This window comes from Macrotis lagotis, chromosome 1, assembly GCF_037893015.1.
Source record: "Macrotis lagotis isolate mMagLag1 chromosome 1, bilby.v1.9.chrom.fasta, whole genome shotgun sequence".
Taxonomy (NCBI): domain Eukaryota; kingdom Metazoa; phylum Chordata; class Mammalia; order Peramelemorphia; family Peramelidae; genus Macrotis; species Macrotis lagotis.
Genome location: NC_133658.1, coordinates 610,533,110 through 610,553,651, shown reverse-complemented (window position 1 = coordinate 610,553,651; position 20,542 = coordinate 610,533,110). Strand labels below are relative to the sequence as shown.

The following is a 20,542-nucleotide window of genomic DNA, read 5'->3' as shown; positions in this document are numbered from 1 at the left end:
GTGCACATCTCACATTTCTTCTGAGCTGCTTTAATTCTGTTTTGCTCATAGAGCGTAACACCTCTTATGAGGGCATGTGATGTTGGGTGACCCTCTGCCAGTGTCTCCTAGGTCACATAATCAATTCCAAAGTTCTTAAGAGATACCTTGAGTGTCCTTGTCTTGTTTTCTGTGAGTACTTTCTCTGTGTGAGTTCTCGGTAAAATATTCTTTTGGCCAACATACATTTGGTATTTAAACAACATGACCCGCCCAGAACAGTTGTGCTCTCTGCAGTAGAGTTTGATTGCTTGGCAGTTTTATTCGAGAAAGGACTTCAGTGTGTGGTATCTTATCCTGCCAGGTGATCTTCAGAATCTTCCTAAGACAATTCAAATGGAAGCGATTCAGTTTCCTGGCATGGCGCTGGTAGACTGTCCAGGTTTCACAGGCAAACAACAATGAGGTCAGCACAACGACTCTGTAGACCTTCAGTTTGGTAGTCAGTCTAATACCTCTTCTCTCCCCCACTTTACTTCGGAGCCTTCCAAACACTGAGCTAGCTCTGGCAATGCGTGCATCATCCTCATTATCATTGTGTACATCCCTAGAAAGTATGCTGCCAAGGTAAGTGAACTTCTCCACAGCATTCAAAACTGATCCATTTGCTGTAACTGATGGTTCCACATACGGATGATTATAGTGCTGACTGATGGAGCACCTCTTTTCTTAGTGTTACTTGTTAGGCCAAAATTAGCACTAGCAGCAGAGAATCGATCCATACTTTGTTGCATCTCAGCTTCAGAGGTTGCATTGAGTGCAGAATCATCTGCAAACAAAAAAATCATGTACCAACACTCTCTACACTTGGATCTTGTCTTTAACCTTTCCATGTTGAAGAATTTACCAACGGTGTGGTTGCTGACCTTGATGCCATGTTTGTCCTCAGTTGAAGGCATTTGACAGTATGACTGAAAACATCCTGCTAAAAAGCATAAGAGCAACAACACAATCTTGTTTCACTCTACTGGTGACTGGGAAGCTTCAGAGTATTGTCCACTATCCAGAACTTGGGTGCGCATGCTGTCATGAAATTGATGTACAATAGTGATGAACTTCATCAGGCAACCAAATTTTGATATCATTTTCCAGTATTAAAGGATTGTTTACAGACCTCTGTTCTACTCTATGTATTTCTCCTGGAGTTGTTGGGCAACAAACACCATATTAACCATTCCTCCGGCCCTTCCTAAAGCCACCTGATTCACAGGTAGATGACCATTTTCCAGGTGAAGTATCAATGTATTAAGGAAGACTCTGGCAAGAGTCTTGTCAGCTGTGACCAAGAGAGAAAAACACTGTTTTCGGGTTTGTCACAGACAATCTATGTCTTTTACCTTATGGAGGTACATGGATGGACCATGGAGGGATCCTTGAACTCCTGAGGATAAACCTCTTGCCATATAACCTGAAAAATTTCATTCGACTTTTGTATGAGCAGTGGACCTCCCACCTTATAAATCTCAGCTGGAATAGAATCAACACCAGGTATTTTGCCTCAAGAGAGGAGCCTAATGACATTCAGAAACTCTTCTTTAGTTGGAAATTTGTTTAGAAGAGAGATCGACTTCAATCTAAGGTAAATGGTCCATGGTTTCAATATTGTTTGATGGCAGTTTGTTGGAAACATTATGGAAACTCTCAGCCATCTGGATCATGACCTTATCACTAATCAATGCGGCTCCATCAGGAATTGAGTAATTGAGATGCACCATAGGTCTTTGACCCATAAATAACCTGCAAGGCATCATAAAGATGCTTTGAATTGTTACTGTCCACATGAAATTGAATTTCATATGCCTTCTCATTGAACCAAGAATCCCTGCATCTCTAAGTCTTCTTTGTTTGCCTTCTTAGAAATCACCTTTACAGATACCCAAATGGATAATCGCACCTTCCTGTTTTTCAGTATTTCTTGCCTTTGCTCCCCCCACCAAAGAAGAATCTAGATGTACAGAATATTCTATATCTTAAGCTAAGACTCAATATTTCATCATTTCATGGAATCCCATAAAATTAATAAATGAAAAATCTTTACTTTTCCTCCAAGGGCAATATAAAATGTTTATTTTGATTTTCTTTTTGGAAGAAATCATAATGAAAACTTTATGTAAATCAAAATCAAATGCAATTTTACCTGATCACTTAAGCTCTGCTGCCTCAGTTTCCTCAACTTTGAAATGAGGATAATAATCATACCTACCTTCCCAGAGCTGTCAGAATCACACAAGGTACAGAGCACCTAGCACTTTGCCTGACACATAGTAGATGCTATACAAACACTATTTGTTATTATTACATTTAACAGTCATAAACGTCAGTGCTTTCAACAGAACCAGCCTTTTAAATGGGGATGAGTGTTTATTGTACATGCATAAATATCAAATTACTAAAAAAAAGTCATAGGTGTTATTTATGGGACATTAAGCTTTTCATGGTATAAAGGAAAATCTATTTTAAAACTTCATTACTGCATTCTTTCATTTTTGTTGGCTTGGATTTGCTTTACTTTCAAAGTTTAAGGTACAAGAACTTAGTATTCCCAAATCATAAGCTCACAGTTTCTTTTTTTTTGTAACTAGAAAAATGAGAGTCGTCAACTCACCCAGATTCAATACATAGCCTGGCCTGACCATGGAGTCCCTGATGATTCAAGTGACTTTCTTGATTTTGTCTGTCATGTACGAAATAAAAGAGCTGGCAAAGAAGAGCCTATCATTGTTCATTGCAGGTATTCTATTTTCTAACTTTTTGGAATGAATAGGTGCATACATAGGTTATCTGAAATGAAGAATATTTATTATGTATTATTCTTTAAACTATGAATAACAGTTTAGTTGTTTTATCATAAAGTAATTTAAGACTTGCAGATATTTCTGCTCACCTTTCACAAATTGATCAGAAGTATATTAGGAATTGTTGGACTTCCCATATGAAAGAGAGCTAGTTGGATGTTTTTTAACTCAATTTTATTTTCAATTCTGAATTCTCTCCCTGCCTCTCCTCTACTCCTTCCACTCCATTAAGAAGGCAAGAAAAACAAAAGTGCATTACAAATATGTATAGTCATGCAAAAGAAATTTCTATATTAACCATATTGAAAAAATGAGGAAGAAAGGAAGGAAAGTGTAATGAAAAGTTTTAAAAAATTACTATTAGGATTCATAAAGAGGGAAATTATTTCCAGGTAGGCATAATTAGGAAAGGAGGTGAGGCAGAACATGGCATTTTGTTAAGACCTAATGTATGTTAGGAACTATGTAGGTACAAATTAGGAGGAAATTTTAGAACAAATTGAAACAATCTAAAAGGAGTCTCTTCCTTTTTCTCACCACTTCTAAGTATCTTCACTCATTTTCTCCTCTGAGATGAACAGATGTCCTAGGTACTCTTTCTCCAAACTAATTCTCTTTTGTGTCCTTACTCCCTTCTCTTTTATTATGTTTTCCTCCAAGATTCTGATAATCATTTTGTCTCTCATCCCTCCTGTATCCTGTGGAATCAATTTGTATTGCCAGAGCCTAGCAAGGTATCTTACACTTAGCAGACAGCCCATAAATGGTTATTGAGTATAATGCATGATCAGTCTCTACATCTTTGCTGTACCTTTTCATCTACCCAGACACACCTAAATCTGAAACAGTCAAACAAACCTTGATAGAACAGAAAGTATTCTGAGTTTGACCTTAGTAGAAAGCAGGGGTTACCTAAAAGTACTAATACATTACACTCCAAAGGCAGCTAGCAGCATTCTACCAGGGGAGACAAGAAACACCTAAATTGGTATGGAATATTGAGTAAAAACAGAATAGGAGAAGGCAGTAGTAGTATTTTATTACTTTTAGCATTTTTACAGCTTTTATTTTAAAATAAGTTTGCTTATAAGCACTTGTACTTTTAATCAAGTTGATTTTTAAAATGTAAATTTTTTGCCTATATTCTTATTTCCAATTATGGAAATGTGGCAACCTGGAGAACAATAAACGGAAAAATTTTGTTCAAGTTCTTAGACCATTATTATTTTCTTCTTTTAATCATATTTCTATAACATTCCATTGCAGACAACCCATGTTTACAAATAGAATGTAATCATTAAAGTATTGTTGAAATTTTTTTTGCAATGTATCTCATTTATTAAAATTTATCAAGAAATTTTTCAACTACATCCTCTACCCCACTTATTTGTTTTTTTTCTAGTGCTGGGATTGGAAGAACAGGGGTGCTTATCACTATGGAAACAGCTATGTGTCTCATTGAGTGCAATCAACCAGTTTATCCACTAGATATTGTAAGGACAATGAGAGATCAAAGAGCCATGATGATTCAGACACCTGTAAGTAACAGTGCTTTTTATGATGAATGCAAATAGTAACTTATTATCTATCATACTTACTTTATCCTTAATTCTCAAGCAAATGTTTGTTTTCATTTTCAAGTCTGTAGGGAATCATTTTGGGAGGGGGAGAAGGGGGTGTCCCAGGTCTTTGATTTCATCCCAGTCAGAAATTTCTCATCCTTTACTGCCCATTAGCAACCTAACTTTAATTGATAATCTTTTAGAGAGAAGTGTCAGGCCCCTGAGAGGTTGTGATTACCCCACAATCACACATCTTCTGTACACCCCAAATGAAGTGGAACTTCAATTCAGGCCTTCTTGTCTTCTGTCTTTTATGAATGCTGACATCATATAAAAGAATATAAGAATTATTTAATACCCAGTCTGTCTTTGTCCAATGTCATATAAATCATGTGGAACAGTAAGAATCACATAATCACTGAAATATCTTTAAAAAATATTTAATAGTTCTATTGTAAATAACAAGGCTTTTATAATGAAATTTCCAATATTCTAAAATAACTTGGAAGTTGGGCAATTGATGACTATGATCAAATTACATTAAAGCAAATCCAAAAAAAAGAATTATAGAATGTTAGAACTAAAAGGGAATTTGGTCTAATTTCATTTTAAATGTTTAAATTAAGACCCAGAAAGGTTAACGTATTTGAAGTTCACATCATTTCAGTATTAGATTTAATTTAATAATAGTTCAGTAAAAGTTATTTAATATTTAGAAGATTTTGAATTTTTAAAGATAATCATAAAACTTTTATTCTCATTTTTTCTTGGATCATTGACTTTAATTGTGTTTTTGGATGAGTTTCTTTGGTGGTATTTAATTTTTTTTAATATTTTGTATTAAGCTAAGGATCATACTAGCAAGAAAGATTAACGGTATTATCTTTTTTTCCTAACTGATTCCATCTTCTTTTTCAGAGTCAATACAGATTTGTTTGTGAAGCTATTTTGAAGGTTTATGAAGAAGGATTTATTAAACCTTTAAAGACATAGTTGCATAAAAATAAGAGAGCAAAAGGGCTGGAAACTTTGTTGAAACATTCTTGTCCGTTATAACAGAATTGGCTGTATCCACTGTGCCGCTATATTACTACTTACAGACAATGGCATCAGAGAACAATGAAGAATTGACAAAAGACTTAGAAAATTCAGCACTGTTGCACTTTATGTTGAAACAAAAGTCAGTCTCTCGAACTCTATAACTCTTTATGTCTGAAGATTTTATTTCATTCTTGGCTCCAAAAAAAAAATTAATGAACTTAAATTGGTTCAGAGTATTTTATGAAATGTCATGGTAATGTTCATCCAGTCCTCTTCTGGTAGCTAAAACCAGGTTTTGCTAAATTGTTAATTGCTAAAAACAATGTTTGGAATTCTTATCATCTGTGTTACACGTATCTTGAAAACAAAAATGAGTAAACATCGGACAGTCACTCTTCTCCAATATTTCATATAGTTCCATTGAACTGGTTCTTTTTTTTTAAGACATTAGCAATATTCTGAATATTAGCCAGTACACTGCCTATTGATGTGGCATAATTTACCCAACACTCTCCTAAAATTGATCTGCTGGTTATTAAAAGAAAAATGAAATTTTCTTTTATTAGGAAGATCCCATTTGCCAGCATCTTATAAAAAGTATAAATATGAACCTATAGAATGCTTTGCATTGAGTAACATGGCAGTCTCAGTCCATAAAATTGGTTTGTTTCAAGTCATGTAACTTCTCATACTTAATGTAAATGAATGCATGCATTATGTCTCAACCCCTTAAGTGCCTTGAGACTTCCCAAATGATTAATGAAAAGGCACTCAAGACAACCCTGTGGGGAAGATGTGTATAGTGTACATTCTCACCTTTTTATGCATTTTGAATTGGTTCACACTTTCTACTGGTATCTAGTATTGTGGAAGTATATAGTAACATAGAGGGTCAAGAAAATGCCATTCCTTTTTATTAAATGCTTGTTTGTTCCTGTGAAAAACAAAGCTATTTTGCTTACTGAGTAAATAAGCACTCTGTTGCTGTGAAATTATTTTAAAATGTGGAACATTCCTTTGGAGGAGAGAATACATTTCATTGAGAACTACTAGGTTCTTCAGATTAGATGTCTAATTTTATTCCTCCTCTCTCTTTTGATGGCAATATGAAGAATACACTGATATCACAGATTTAAATTTGTAACAATGACTTTATAATTTTTTTCTTCCCATCCCTTACAAAAAATTACTTTTCAAAACCCATTTTGTCAGATGTCACGTTATGTTTATATTTGTTCTGTTTAAGTAAGCAACAAAGCACTGTTGGTTTGTTTCTAGATTTTATTTCTTAAAGACTATGACTGTGGTTTTTCTTGTCACTGATTTGCCTCTGTTTGCATGTACTACTTATTTAAATTACGTACATATCAGGAGGAAGAGTTTTATCTCTCTGTCTGATATATCAGAATTCATTTTTCTTGTGTATATGTTTATTTTCTTTTTTGTAGCCTGTGGGAAGAAAGAATTTTTTTAAGTGTGAGTTTGATATACATAAGGATTTACTCACCTATTTTGAATGTGAGGAAGATGATTATATATATATGTATGTATGTATATGTATATACATATATTATGACTGAGAAGAGATACTATTTACAAATGGTTTTCTGAAGATTTGTGTATTGTCTTAATAAATTATGTAAACCATAGATTCAAATGGTGAGCATTTTAGGATGCCCTTTTAGGATGTTAAAAACATTGTACACTGTGAGAGACTTTAGCATAATCTAGATGAATAATTATAAGTTAATAGAAGTCAGAACCCATGAGGGTTTTACAGGAGTTATACTAAATAGTAAAGTTACATGTAAACTGATAACTGAAGGTAAATTCTGTTACTTGTGCCCAGTTAACATATTCTTCCCAACTTGAACAATGAAAAAATATAGTCAATCCTGTTTAAAAATCCTGTGCTTTACCAATCACAGATAAATGGAATGTAGACACCTATATAATAAAAAACAGAACTTGATGAAAAGTGAAAAATTCAGTCAGTCAGATAATCTTGTCTACATGATGCCAAATAACTGATTTAACTAATGTTTTTTTTTCTGTTAACCTGAAAATTCAGCTATTTGTTTGGCATTATATTAAAAAAGCCAGTGTAACAATCAGACCTAGGAAGAGGTAATTGTATGAATATGTTTCAGATGTCATGATTGATGTCTCTCATCAATGAGAGTTCTTCTTGAACTATTGTTAATCAAATTAGTCATTGGTTTTATTTGAGTTCTTATGCCTTCTTTAGTGCCTATTAGTAAAAGATAATGTGTTTGAATTGTCATAAATATATTTAAATGTCTCACTCTTGCATTTCTTATCAGGGAGTAGTACCCTCAAGTTAATTTTTGCATTTGTTATGGATGCCTAATATCCTTCTAGAACTATCAAGAGTATTGTCCTTTAACAGCAGAATAACAAAGAGGATCCTAAATCCATTTTTATGAGCATAACTATTCTTTCCTTATCAGTGAACATTTATATAATTTTATCTAACTGAAACTTGTGGAATTTTTCAGAAATTTACTCTAAAAATTATTTCTAGTAATGGTCTCGAGTTTCACTGCCCTTCATAAGTAATATTTTGTAAGGAAATGCCAGCTCTTCTCCCATGCCGAAACCAACACTATTACCAAGAAGAAATTATTTCATTTCTATCTCTTAATTTGACATTGAAAAGCCAGGATATTAAGACCATTTGTAAGGAAAAAGTCTGTCATCCCTCTCATAGGTTCCCCCCCTCCCCCATAAAACAATAGGGCAGAAAGTATTTGGATGTAAAATATATTTTCACCAGAGAAAAAACTATATATTAGAATGTGTGTATATACACACAAACACACACACACACACACATATTTTCAAAGTAGAATTAAATTCCCTTCTAATGACCTGCCAACATAGCCAGTTAAAAAGAATGCTGGTCCTCTTGATTAGGGGAATTCAAAGAGAATAATTGGTTTTTTAGCTAACTTTAATTTTATCATTGTTTTTATTAAGCCATTTCCTTGGAAAAATTATTTACTTGGAGTTGTCAAGCTTTGCTGAAGAAAAACTATTTTGCATGTATGTATATACATATTATTTATGTATGTGCATATATATGTTTATATTTCACAGCTAATGTCAATGATGGTAGGGTTGAAATGAACAATTAATTATAGATCATATTTTTAATTCCTTGAGCAAATCCAGTGTGTTTGAACAAAAGTCTTATGCTTGGGCCTGAAAGTCACCTAATACAACCCCCTCATACTACAGATGAGTTGAACTAATGCCACAAAAGGTAATATAACCCACATTGGAAGATTGAGAGAGAATTGAACACAATTAGTAGGAAAACCAAGGTCTTGAACCCTTGTCTTCAAACTTACTTTACACTGTTCCACACTGCCTTCTGATGACTAAAGAAACATCTTGGACCAATGGAAGAGCACTGACTTTGAAGTCCAAGAATCTGACTTCAAATCTTATGAAGCCTAGTAACTGAGGCTATTCACTCAAAACTCCCTGGACCTCTGTTTTTTTTTTTTTCCTCATTAAAAGATGCCTTCAAGCATGGAATTTTAAACACTTTAAATCTATGACAAATCATTTGTTCCTACCAATAATTTATAATATGCTTAAATTCCACAAGTGTTTGTGATTTGCTGTTTTGCATTTCTCCCTGGGGTGGGGTGACCTATCCTCTTTTGTTGCTATAATGAAGTAATGGAATTTCACTTAGGGGAACAAATAATTATGTTTCAAAAGGCAGGTAGTTTCCTGATTTTTGAATTGCTTATTTTCTCTCCCTACTGGAATTTTAGCCTTTGTCAAGTCTTTAGTCAAACATGACTTTATGAAAACTGGTTAACATTATATAAAAACATTGAGGGCTATAATTTTATTATTAAAGAGGACTGATTTAATATAGGATTTAAAGTCTACCATAAAGATTTAGAACAAGTTCATTTTAATAAAAGAATTTATGTTTGTATCAAGAATGTATACTGAAATTAAAAAGGAAGCAAAAGTTATACTCTACAAAGCATCCATATTTTGCATATCTAAATATTCTTATGTACCTTTGCCAAAGCAGTTTTGCATTCACTATTTATAACACAACAATGGGGGATAATCACCATAATCCTAAAAATGGCAGGTTTTGATTTTTTAATTTCAATGGGTTTTGCATAATAGTTATGATATTTCTGGCCAATTAAATATGTCTGGTCTGTTAGATAGTTTATTAGTCCATTGTGGTTTTATAACCATATATCACTTGTTTTCTAAAATACACTTAAGACTATATTGATGACAGCTCAAATATCATAGTCTTATGATTTAGTGAATAAAAGGGCATCAGCAGCCTTGGAATCAGAAAGACTTGGGTTCAGGTCTGATATGTGCTGGGTATGTGACCACTGGTCAGCCACTTAACTTCTCATTGTAATAAGAAATTATCTAAAATCATATATTAGAATTCTAATTTTATTTTAATCTTCAAGTTTCTAGACCAAAGCAGTTTGTTTTGCTAGTTGCTTTTTATCATCCCAGGTTTTCATTTATCGTAGAAGCATTGCAAATTTTTAAATAGCATTATACATATTTTGAATAGCTCATTCTCACCAAATGAAAATGTTGCTTCAGCAATAAATTAGATATTATTTCATCTTGGTGAAGCTGATTTGATAAAATTATTTTTAGTTCTTTTTTGAACCTTTATTTTTGTGACATTAAAATCTTTGGTAGTGTAGTAGTCAGAGAAGTTAATCTTTGAATAATTCATGATAATCAGATGACCTGAGTAATTGTCTTATACTTTGGTGCAGTACTTAAGAAATGCAAAGAAAGAATATAAAAGTTGCCATGATTTAAGGCCATGGTTTTAGAAGAAAATTGCAACACTTAGTTAAGTTCTTAAAAATATTTTAGAATTCCTAAGGCAAATTTTTTTTTAATTGAAAGCCTTATCATACCATAAAAAACTTGTTAAACCTAGCTTTCTATCTGTTGGGGTATAAATGACCTAAAAAAAGTGTAAATATATTTTTCTATGGACAAAAAGTGAAAACTCAAAAAATATTTTACATTAGGTATAAATTATCACATTCTGTAAAAGAAAATAATTTTTGCATGTCATCCATGATATAAAAGAATATGAATGTACCTTTCAGATATGTAAGTGATTAGATTTTGATTTTACAAATAATTATTTTCAAACCATTTCTTTTTTTAGAAGAAAGATGATGGACCGAAAAGGAAGAGAAACAAAAGTTTGTTACACTTCCCTTAGACAAAATCGAGCTTAACTCTCAAGTGATTTTCATTGTCTTGTAAATGAGAGCAATATCATTGAAGTTTGTGACACTATTATTTGTTAAGATTTTTTTTTCATTTTTTTTCCTTTTGGCTTTAGGATTAAAAACTCTTAAGAGCCATATATCATTAGTAAAAACTTTAGCATATTGTCTTTAAATGTTGAAGATTTGTATTCTTGATCTCTGAAATAAAGAGGGGAACATATAGTGAGAAAAGGAAAATATTTTCAAATATTTCCTAGTGTATTTTGTGTATTTAACATGAGGTAATATCTCAAGGGACTGTCACTAAGGTATCCAAAAATTCAGGCAAATATTTTGAGAGTTCTTACTTTGGTTTAAGCCAGACAACAGTGTCCTAAATTATATCACTCAAATACATTGAATTTGAGTATCACTGAAGCAATAAAAATGGTTTAGGGTATTTTAATTCTAGGTTGTTTGTAGTCCTAAAGAGTTTACTAGCTCATCTTGCAGACATTAAAAAATAAGAAACCAGCATTTCTGAATAATTATTTGGTATAGCAGCTCCTCTAGAAAATAGCAACCCAATAAGTCATTTCTTGTCATTTTTACAACTTAGACTAAATTTTTGTCCCTTCCCTTTGAAGTATTATTGCCTCCATTCTTGCCATCCATTAGGTCTCTGAGTTATTTGTTGTTGTCCATGAGAGGAAAATGCTTTAAATATTTGTGGCATAATTTCCTTTTGTCTTGGTCACAACTGTTCTTTAAAAAAATTAAAGAGCTAGTATCAAACTTCCCCATCCTAGAAGATTTGAAAATCCACAATGAAGTATTCATTGTATTTGCCATAAATGAAATGCTTCATTACTAAATGAAATCTCTTAGCAAGAAGCATTTACAAATGAAAGGATTCTGATTATGTTAGAAGTATGTTTTGATTTGGAGCCCTCATCCCCAAAGTCAACATAGGGACCTTAGAAATTGGAAGATGCAGACTTGTCAAACTGTTTGAAAGAGTGAGAATGAGTTGGAAACAACCATTTTCTTTAAATGGAAAAATCAAGTTACTTAAATCTCTACATTCCTGGAAATGTTATTTTCAAGTTATTAAGATAACACTGAGCTAGAAGGTTCACAAAATATTTTCTTAACTTTTTGGCATTCATCTATTTCTAATATTTCAGTAATTTTCTTCCTATCGATGGATTTGAAAGTAGTTGGTTCCACATAATTTTCTTTTTAGTAAAACCATGAAAATACTATTTCCTGTAAATTCAACAGTAGCACTTTATATATCATGCTTAACTACTGACTTCTTTGGGTTTGGGGGGAATGGGGTAGAGTTCTGGAAAAGGAATTTAATTGATCAGCATGTAGCATTTTAAAAAATTATTCTCAACTACAAATGTTTGACAATATCATTTTATAATTTATTGACTTGTCTCCAAAAGTCAATTGATAAAATCTTAGTTGTCTACCTTTCAGCAATTTTATTTAATACAAAAACTGCAAAAGGATTCCCCTTGCTAAACTCTGGATTCTCTCAGCTGCAGACAGGCTTTGTTTACTGCTATGAAAATTTCTGCTTTGCATTATTTTGATGTTACATAAATACCTGGAAATATGTATTTTTTGTACTTGTAACTTATTTTAGGTTTTGATAACTAAAGTAGATAGTGTACAACAGTACAATTAAGAAAAAAGGTCCTAACCCTTTTTTACTCTTGAGGCACATGCCAAAAAAAATGGGGCGTAAGGGGTTAAAACAGTTTACATTAAACTGTTTCATTTCCTGCTGTATGTTAGAACATATCTGCTACAAACAAACTGCCCAAGCCCTACAGCATCAGGACACTGCAGTTACCATCCATGTTATCTTATCAAATAAGAAAAGCTAGTCTTTATTTTCTACAGTGTAGGCTTAATTTCTGGACATATATTTCACTGTATATATAACAGTGATCTTATTTTAAATAGTAATTTTTGAAAAGATTATTTGTAGAGAATGTTAGGATTTTGGTTGTTTTCTTGTTTTGTTTGTTTTGTTTGTTTTCCTGGTGCTAGCCTATGTGTAAATAAAGAATCTCATCCATATCCTAATTAAAGCAGAAATTATTTCCTAATTACAGTAAAGAGTTTGAGGTTTCTCCTCCCCTTTTTCTTTTTCTGATTCCACTGAACTGGACAATTACCTGATGACTATGCCAAGTTTGTAATCATTTCAAAACTGAAATTAGTCCTATGGGTTTCTATATTAACCTTTTTTTAATGACTTCCGATTATTACAAAAAAAAAATTACACCCCTCCATACAAATTCAGAACTTATCAAATAAACTCCTTATGGCAAAAGAGCAAAGGTTCAGTTGAAAAGTATAAACTTGAACTTAATCAACACAGGACAATATGAAATTGTGCTTTTTTTCACTGCAGCTATTTATGCTTTGATAGGGAATTGTGTATTTTATCTTCGTTTCGGCAAAGATGAAAGCTCTTGCCATCAATACAATAAAATAGTCTACAGAATACCAGCAGTTCCCAGGATGAAAATGTTAATTTTCATTAACCAATATTGTTTTAGTCTTAAGAAAAATTTCATTATATCACGTGAGATGCTGTTAAACATTTTGTGGCTATATTTAACTTCTGTTGAGAAAGTTGTTTAGGTAAAATTTGAAAATAAACGTAGTTGTGAAACTTTATTGTACGATTACAAAATAAAGATGTGCTTTAGTAATTTAAATTTCAGACTTTGGGGATAGTTATTTTGTGGGAGATTTTAGGATCATGTTCTAGAAGTGGTCATAATGATTAACTTTTTGCCCCTTGGATGATCTTGAGGAAGAGTGTGAATCTGGTTCTTGTTACTGACCCAAGTGGTTGCTGAGTTTTAGAATAAGAGAGTGATAAAAGAAAAATTTAATTGGTAGGAGTCAGCACAATGATTAGATACTATTTCCTAGGCATTGTCCATCAACATTTAGCATATTACTATGTACTTTAATTATGCCAAATATACTAAGTACAAAGTTAGTAATATTTTTTTGGTTGATTCTGAAATAAAATCCCACTGGATACTATATAAACCAGTATTAGCAGAGCATGTGAGGATCCCTTTTCCCTACCCTGCTGCCACTTTTGTCTAGTTGAAGAACCTTCATTCCTACCCCTAAAGAAGGGAACCCAGAACTCACCTCTTCATTCCTTCACAACACGCATAGGGCATTTCCAGGTCACCCTACCTATTTCAGCATAGAAAAACATAATTGTCACACCTAACTTGTTTGTTTGAGCCAGGAGATCACCAGTACATCAGGTGAAATACTTATCCAATAGACTTTATCATTTACCCTACTCTGTACTTTTTCAGAAAAACTGAATTGTGATGAGTAAATGAATAACAGATTCCCAAGAAAAAGATTTATTTGTCATAAAGTGCTTTGATCCAGGAATAGTAGGGCCAGCATTGGAGCCTGTGTCAACCTCAATATGTTTCTCCAAGCATCTAGCATGGTCCAGGATTCCCAGAGGTGAATAAATGCCATCCAGGAAAACGGCCTGTGCCAAGAAACAAAATGGAACATTTGATGTCTAATGACAAGGGCCAGTTTTTCTGGACCACAGTACATGGCAGAAATGTCATAATCAGCCTGTCAAGGTAAACTGTAGCTGGAGTTTCAAAGTCAAAGAACCCTGTAGATAACTAGGCATTCAATCATAAATGCAAGCAGGAGCCACTGTGATTTACTTACTGTGTTAAGAAGTGATATGGTCATCTTTGTTACTCAAAGGAATATCCTTTTGACATTTGTGTAGTGGAAAAGATGAACAGAACAATTAGCAGACTAAAATAGTCCAGGCAAAAGGTGTTAGATCACTACTGGATTCAGATCATCCTGAAGAAATGTGATAAATTCTGATAAGGCTAAAGTTGGATATTCTCTTCTGTGATGAAAGATTTGCCCAAATGTTAAAGAAACCAAACCCAAAACGGTAAACACTTTAAATTATAATGCTATTTTGTAATTAACTGTAAAATTAGAAGTGCCCAATGTTTAAAAAAAAGATTATCCTTAGTGAATGTCATCATATGCATATCTCTGTAAGTTCACTTGTGATTTCTTACAATCCCTGTCTTTCAACCAACAGAGGCAATAAGTAGAATTGCAATTTTTTTTTTAAAATTGCCACAATTGTTCCATTTAACTTACTTGAAAATTTTGTAGATTAGAAGAATGTTCAAGTCTTTTGGCATCATGGGTCCAGACCAAAAGTCAAGAAGGTTAATTCACATCTTTGACACTGTTTGACCACAGACAAGTCTTTTGGCATCCCTGAGATGGGAAACTTTATGAAACATGATGATAATAGCTACCTCATGAAGTTTTCTGAGTGACACCAATTAACATATCAGCCTGCTTCTATCTTGTGATGAACTCAGGATAGGGAGAGATGGGTTAGAGAAAGATGAGGAACCAAGTCTCTTACCTTAAATATGTAAAGTGCTTTGCAAACTTTAAAATGCTACATGTCATTTTTAATAAAGGCAAATTTGATAACCTGGATGAAATTTCATTTTTGAAAAAAACTGAAATAACTTGCTGTCATGGGAAGGGAGGGAGGTAAAAGAAATATGGAACTCCATTTACAAATGGAATGCTGAAAATAGTCTTTGCATGTTACTGGAAAAATAAACATTCAAAAAAAAAGATCAAAGTGGAACTGGGCAAAGATTTGACCTGAGAAGCACAGCCAGTAGTATACTTGATAAATGTTTACTAACTTCTGGGTGAGGAGAGGGAAATCAAATTGTACCAATTACACACTTTTAAACTCAATCTATGTTACTAACAGTTTCATTCTCGCTTAAGACTAGACTACAAAACAATAAATCAAACCCTGAATTGTAGTGTTCAAGATGACTTGGGATGAGGTGGAGATTTAAAATCATTTCTCATGGAGTCAATCTGATACGGTTTCTAGGGGCATTTTTATTTTTAATGGTAGACAATACTATAAATCAAAGAAATAAATTTCTAATGTTGACATTTCAGATATCTGCAATAGTTTGATTAAGAGATATCTGGGGAGAAATACCATTTTTATCCACTTTCTGGTGACTACAGGCCACAATTCAAGGACTCAAGCGGTGCATCTCCTGTGCATTTTTCCTTTAAACCATTTCTGGAATTTTCCTTGGTTTGTCATTAGCTCATAGATTGTAGCTGCAGAAATACTATATTTGAAACATCTGCATCAAGTATTCAGATGACTTTGCATCAAGAGAAGCATTTAGCTATGACTCAGTTTTAAGCATCAAGCATGTATGACCTGGCCCTATAAAGTACAATAATGTTAAGATTTAAAAAAAAAAGATCTGGGGAGGCGGCTAGGTAGTGCATTGGATAGAGCACTAGCCCTGGAGTCAGTAGTACCTGAGTTCAAATCCAGCCTCAGACACTTAATAATTACCTGTGTGGCCTTGGGCAAGCCACTTAACCCCATTGCCTTGAAAAAAACCTAAAAAAAAGATATTTTGGGCTCAAATTTATGCCTTAGAAGTAGTTCTGGTGTTCATGAAAAGCTGGGTATAAACTGACTTAGATATGTTTGGGGATCTCAGAAAGATTTAAATTTGGAAAGGATCTTAGAGATCTAGTCCAGTTATTCTCATTTTGCAGATAAGAAAACAGGTCTTAAAAAAAGTTTACATGACAGACCAGTTGAAATTGTACTGAGTGGTAAGGGTGTTACATTGATTCTGATTTTAAGCATTTAAGAACTTTATGTAAAATTACATTCTGGAAGACCAACAAAAAAGTTCGAATGCATAATGGTACTGAAGTAAAGTGGAATTTGGGATTATTAACATAAAATTACCAATATAATGAATTTTGAAAATGACCAAGAGTTGATTTACCCTGGACTTTTTTTAGTTAAAAAAAACTAGTTCTAATTTTCATTCCATGATTTTGTTGGTAAAGGGTGATTTTTTAATCTCTTTTAATCTATTATAATTTATAATTTAATCTCACATTCTTATAATTGGCTAGATTCAAAATACAAGGGGTCAAAAGAGACATCTGAACCCCAAATGCTCATATGAACTATCTGTTCCTGACTGATGGATCTTTCCAAGTTCTTACTGGTCTGACCAGTCACACTCAGACATGCTGTACCTTGACCCTGATAGAGTGATGTCATTTTGCTCAAGAACAATCCTGTGGTGTTGATCCGATCCAAGTGATTTCTGACAGTTAACCACATGAAGATTAAAGGGGTTTATATTAAGAGTAGAAAAAATTACTCCATAAAGAGGGTGAAAGCAGGTTATACCAAGCATGCCTAGACCACCTCATACTTTAGTCATTAATCTCTAAGAATTGTTCATTATCTGCCTGCATTACTCAAAGACTAGAAGTTCAGCCATGGCACCAAACTCTAGCCCGGGTGTTCTTTAGAAAGATCACTGTATGAAGATCATTATCCAGGACCTGGACCTTAGAACAGCAGTCAGGAGAGGAACTGAGCCTCAGCCCCCAGCTACCAACCTGGGTAAGGCAGCATGTAATCAGCACCTTGGGCCCATGTGGCCCGAGAGCATGTCCTTTCCTTAATAGGGACACTGAACGCCAACATCAGGCACTCTTTAGACTGACCAGCGGAGGGTGGAAGAGAGCTGCAACTCGTTCACCAGCCTCAGCTATGGAACAGACTCAGACCACTGTGGCCTTAGAGGGAGGAGAATGATGACCTTGTTCAAGGATAGCTGCATTTTGCCAAGAAAGTTTTTAATTGTGTACTGTTTCTAATTAGCAGCTCTTCAAGGGAAAAGCAAACTATATTAACTCTCCTCTAATGCAAAAAAATGAGACTGAGTATTCAATCAAACAAAAGTAAACAAATCCATCCATCTGAATATAGTCAGACTGCAGATAGACTCAGGATGCAAAATGATGGGTTTTTTGGACAATAATATTTGTTTTGCTTGACTAGTCTTATTTGTTACAAGGTTTTCTGATATTTTAAATGGATGTTAGAGGTCAGAGTGGCAGAAAATTAATTTTTGATCATTAATTTTTTTTAATGAGTTTAGTTTCTTTTAAAAGTCCCTACTTTTGGGGGGCCACTAGGTGGCACAGTGGATAGAGCACCCGCCCTGGAGTCAGGAGGATCTGAGTTCAAATATGACCTCAGACACTTAATAATGATCTAGCTGTGTGGCCTTGGGCAAGTCACTTAACTCATTGCCTTGCAAAAACCTAAAAAAAAGTCCCTACTTTGTTGCTGTTCCATGTATAAACTAAGCCGCATAATTCATAATTTAGAACTTAAAGGAACCTTAGATGTCATCTAGTCTAACCCTTTCACTTTGCAGATGATGAAACTGAGTCCCCAAGAAGCTGAGTAGCTTGCCCAAGATCACACTGATAGTAGCAGAATCAGAATTCAAACTCTATAATTTAAAATCCATGTGTCACTTCACACATATTCTCTGGTCACATTCCTTCCATCCAGGTATGCTCCTGGTCACATTTTGTCAACATGTTATGTTGGTAATTCATGGGAAAATATATCTTCTGTGGATAGATAATTTTTTCTCATTGCTTAATTTTCTATGCTATTTGTTTTTTGCTTTTAACTAATGTATTTTGGTTGGCTTGGTAAAAATATATCAGCAGAGACTTACAAGCTATGCTTTAGAATGAACACTGAATCACAAAGTGACAAGCATAGATTTCTACATGTGAGGGTAATTCTATAAAAATTGTTCTACATTCTTATGTGAGAGAACAGAAATAGAATTTTTTTAAGCTTCAAGCAATCCAGCGTTAGATCTCAAAGGCCTTCCAATTCTGAATCCATCATATACTCTCTCCTAATTTTATTGATGAAGCAATTAAAGGTCAGAGATATTTAACTTTCCCAAGATCACACAGTGAATTAGTAACAAAGTAAAGACTAGAACCAAGGCTTCCTGTCAACTCAATATTTTGTTCATTAATCTAGACCAGGGGCAGGAACATCAGATCCACAGACCATTTAATCTGGCATTGCCATGGCACCCACAGGTGGGACTTGAAATTCAATAAATCTAAGAGCTTTTTTTATGGGTAAAGAGTTTAATACGTATAGTGCAAAATAGATAAGCTATAACAATTTAACATTTCACATATCACAAAAACATAAGAAATTAAAATACATATGACAATCTTCACTAGAACAATGGGCTGACCAATATTATTAAAACTATCTTCTTAGTTTTATGTTGAGTTATTTCCAGAGAATGAGATGGTTACATTTTAATCATTTTGAGGATAAGGGATATAAATCCATCAGACAGAACATTATCACTTAAAAATTAATAACCATGAAACATTTTACCTATAATAAAAATAATTTGTATTTAGGTTAACAGGCACCAAATTGAGAGCAGGAAAAAAAAACCTTTTGTTCAACTAAAAAATAAATGGTATTTCTGAATTGTCTGACATATCCTTAATATTCATCTTCAAGTATCACCCAACTTCTCAACTAGCTATCTAGAAGCATCACCGGGATACAAACTAGATCCTAGACCTTCAATCACAAAAATAAAAGGCCAAGAACAAAACCCTAATTTAAGAGAAAAATTACATTATATATTCTCTTAATACTCATTTCAATAAAATAACAATTACCAATTTGTTATAGGTTAGATGAACTATACATATGTAAACTGTTACAGCTGAAAAATTTGAAATATTTTTAAAAACCAAAATCAATCTCTCTATGAAAGTATTTAAAATATTTCATTTCTGATGGCAAATCTAAACACTAACAAGTTTTTTATTTCCCTGCTCTTCCCCCCTTCTCTCCCTCTTTGCATCCAGCATATATTTTCTAAGACCAAATGTAGTCACCATATTCCAGACATGAAACACTGACACTGCTTCTTGGTAAACAAGAGAGACACAGAACTGTCCAAGTCTACAGCTCTGCTCCTAAAGTGTTGCACAGGCTAAATGATGCAAAGAATAAAAGAGGAGGGGGGGGGGGGGGGGGGAGAGAAAAGAATCAATGGCCCTTGTAGATGGAGGCAGAGTACTCTTGAGAGTCCTTAAGAATCTGAGAATTTGTTTGATGTAATCCTGAAGAAAGTTCCAGCAGTTCTACAGATAAGCATTAGAGAATAAGTTTTTAATTGATGATTTTCTATTTATTTCTGACTGAAAACAGGAAAACTTTTTCATCAGAAAGGTTAGCATAGATGTCATCTTCCTTTTCCTGTCTCTCTCTTTCTTTCCTCTTGTAGATACACTTTTGGGTCTTCCTCTTCCTTGTCTGATATGATCTAATTGGCTGCTACTTCGAGACCTTTTTCTGTTTTCTAAATCTTTATTTACTGTAGAATTAATCTTCTAACTCTCTCTGTTCATCTTCTCTTGGCATCATGCTTATTTTCTGCAGAAGAGGGCAATTGAGTGTTTTGCATTTAAGAGATTTCTGCTAATAAATATATAACCACAGGGGCATGATTTACCTGCAACAGGAACCTGTTGATCACATTCCAGTCAGGATTTAGTGGACATCTTCACTTTCTTGGCTCTGGTTACAGACATGCTCCTTTCCCTTGGCGGAGGAGCTGGCAGCTCCTCCCCTCCTTCTTCAGCATCCTGGCCCGGCCTCAAATCCAAGAGCTTTTTAGGGGTGAATTAATTAAATGTTTGAGCAAATATAGCTGGTGAATAATGTTATAAATTATACAAATGACCCTTGCAAGAAAAATATAAACTATCCCAACCTTAAAATTTGTCCTAGGAACCCAAATTTGGGGTATTCAATAACTCATAGGCC

General features: G+C 33.7%; 1 protein-coding gene and 1 pseudogene across 5 annotated transcripts in view; one reads left to right on the top strand and one right to left on the bottom strand.

The window, feature by feature from the left end:
• The window catches only part of PTPN4 (protein tyrosine phosphatase non-receptor type 4), a 255,843-nt gene extending 239,871 nt beyond the window's left edge, over nucleotides 1–15,972 (top strand). For 2 of the 5 annotated variants that reach the window (XM_074214982.1, XM_074214981.1), the window contains exons 24-26: nucleotides 2,622–2,770; nucleotides 4,237–4,372; nucleotides 5,315–15,972. In XM_074214982.1, coding sequence (XP_074071083.1) covers nucleotides 2,622–2,770; nucleotides 4,237–4,372; nucleotides 5,315–5,389 — 360 coding nt within the window. In that variant the 3' untranslated portion in view covers nucleotides 5,390–15,972. The other 3 variants (XM_074214985.1, XM_074214984.1, XM_074214983.1) reach the window with 3 other exon arrangements.
• A 3,898-nt stretch (nucleotides 15,973–19,870) lies between these two features.
• LOC141521911 (UPF0547 protein C16orf87 homolog pseudogene) lies at nucleotides 19,871–20,307 on the bottom strand (annotated as a pseudogene).
• Between the last annotated feature and the right edge of the window lie 235 nt (nucleotides 20,308–20,542).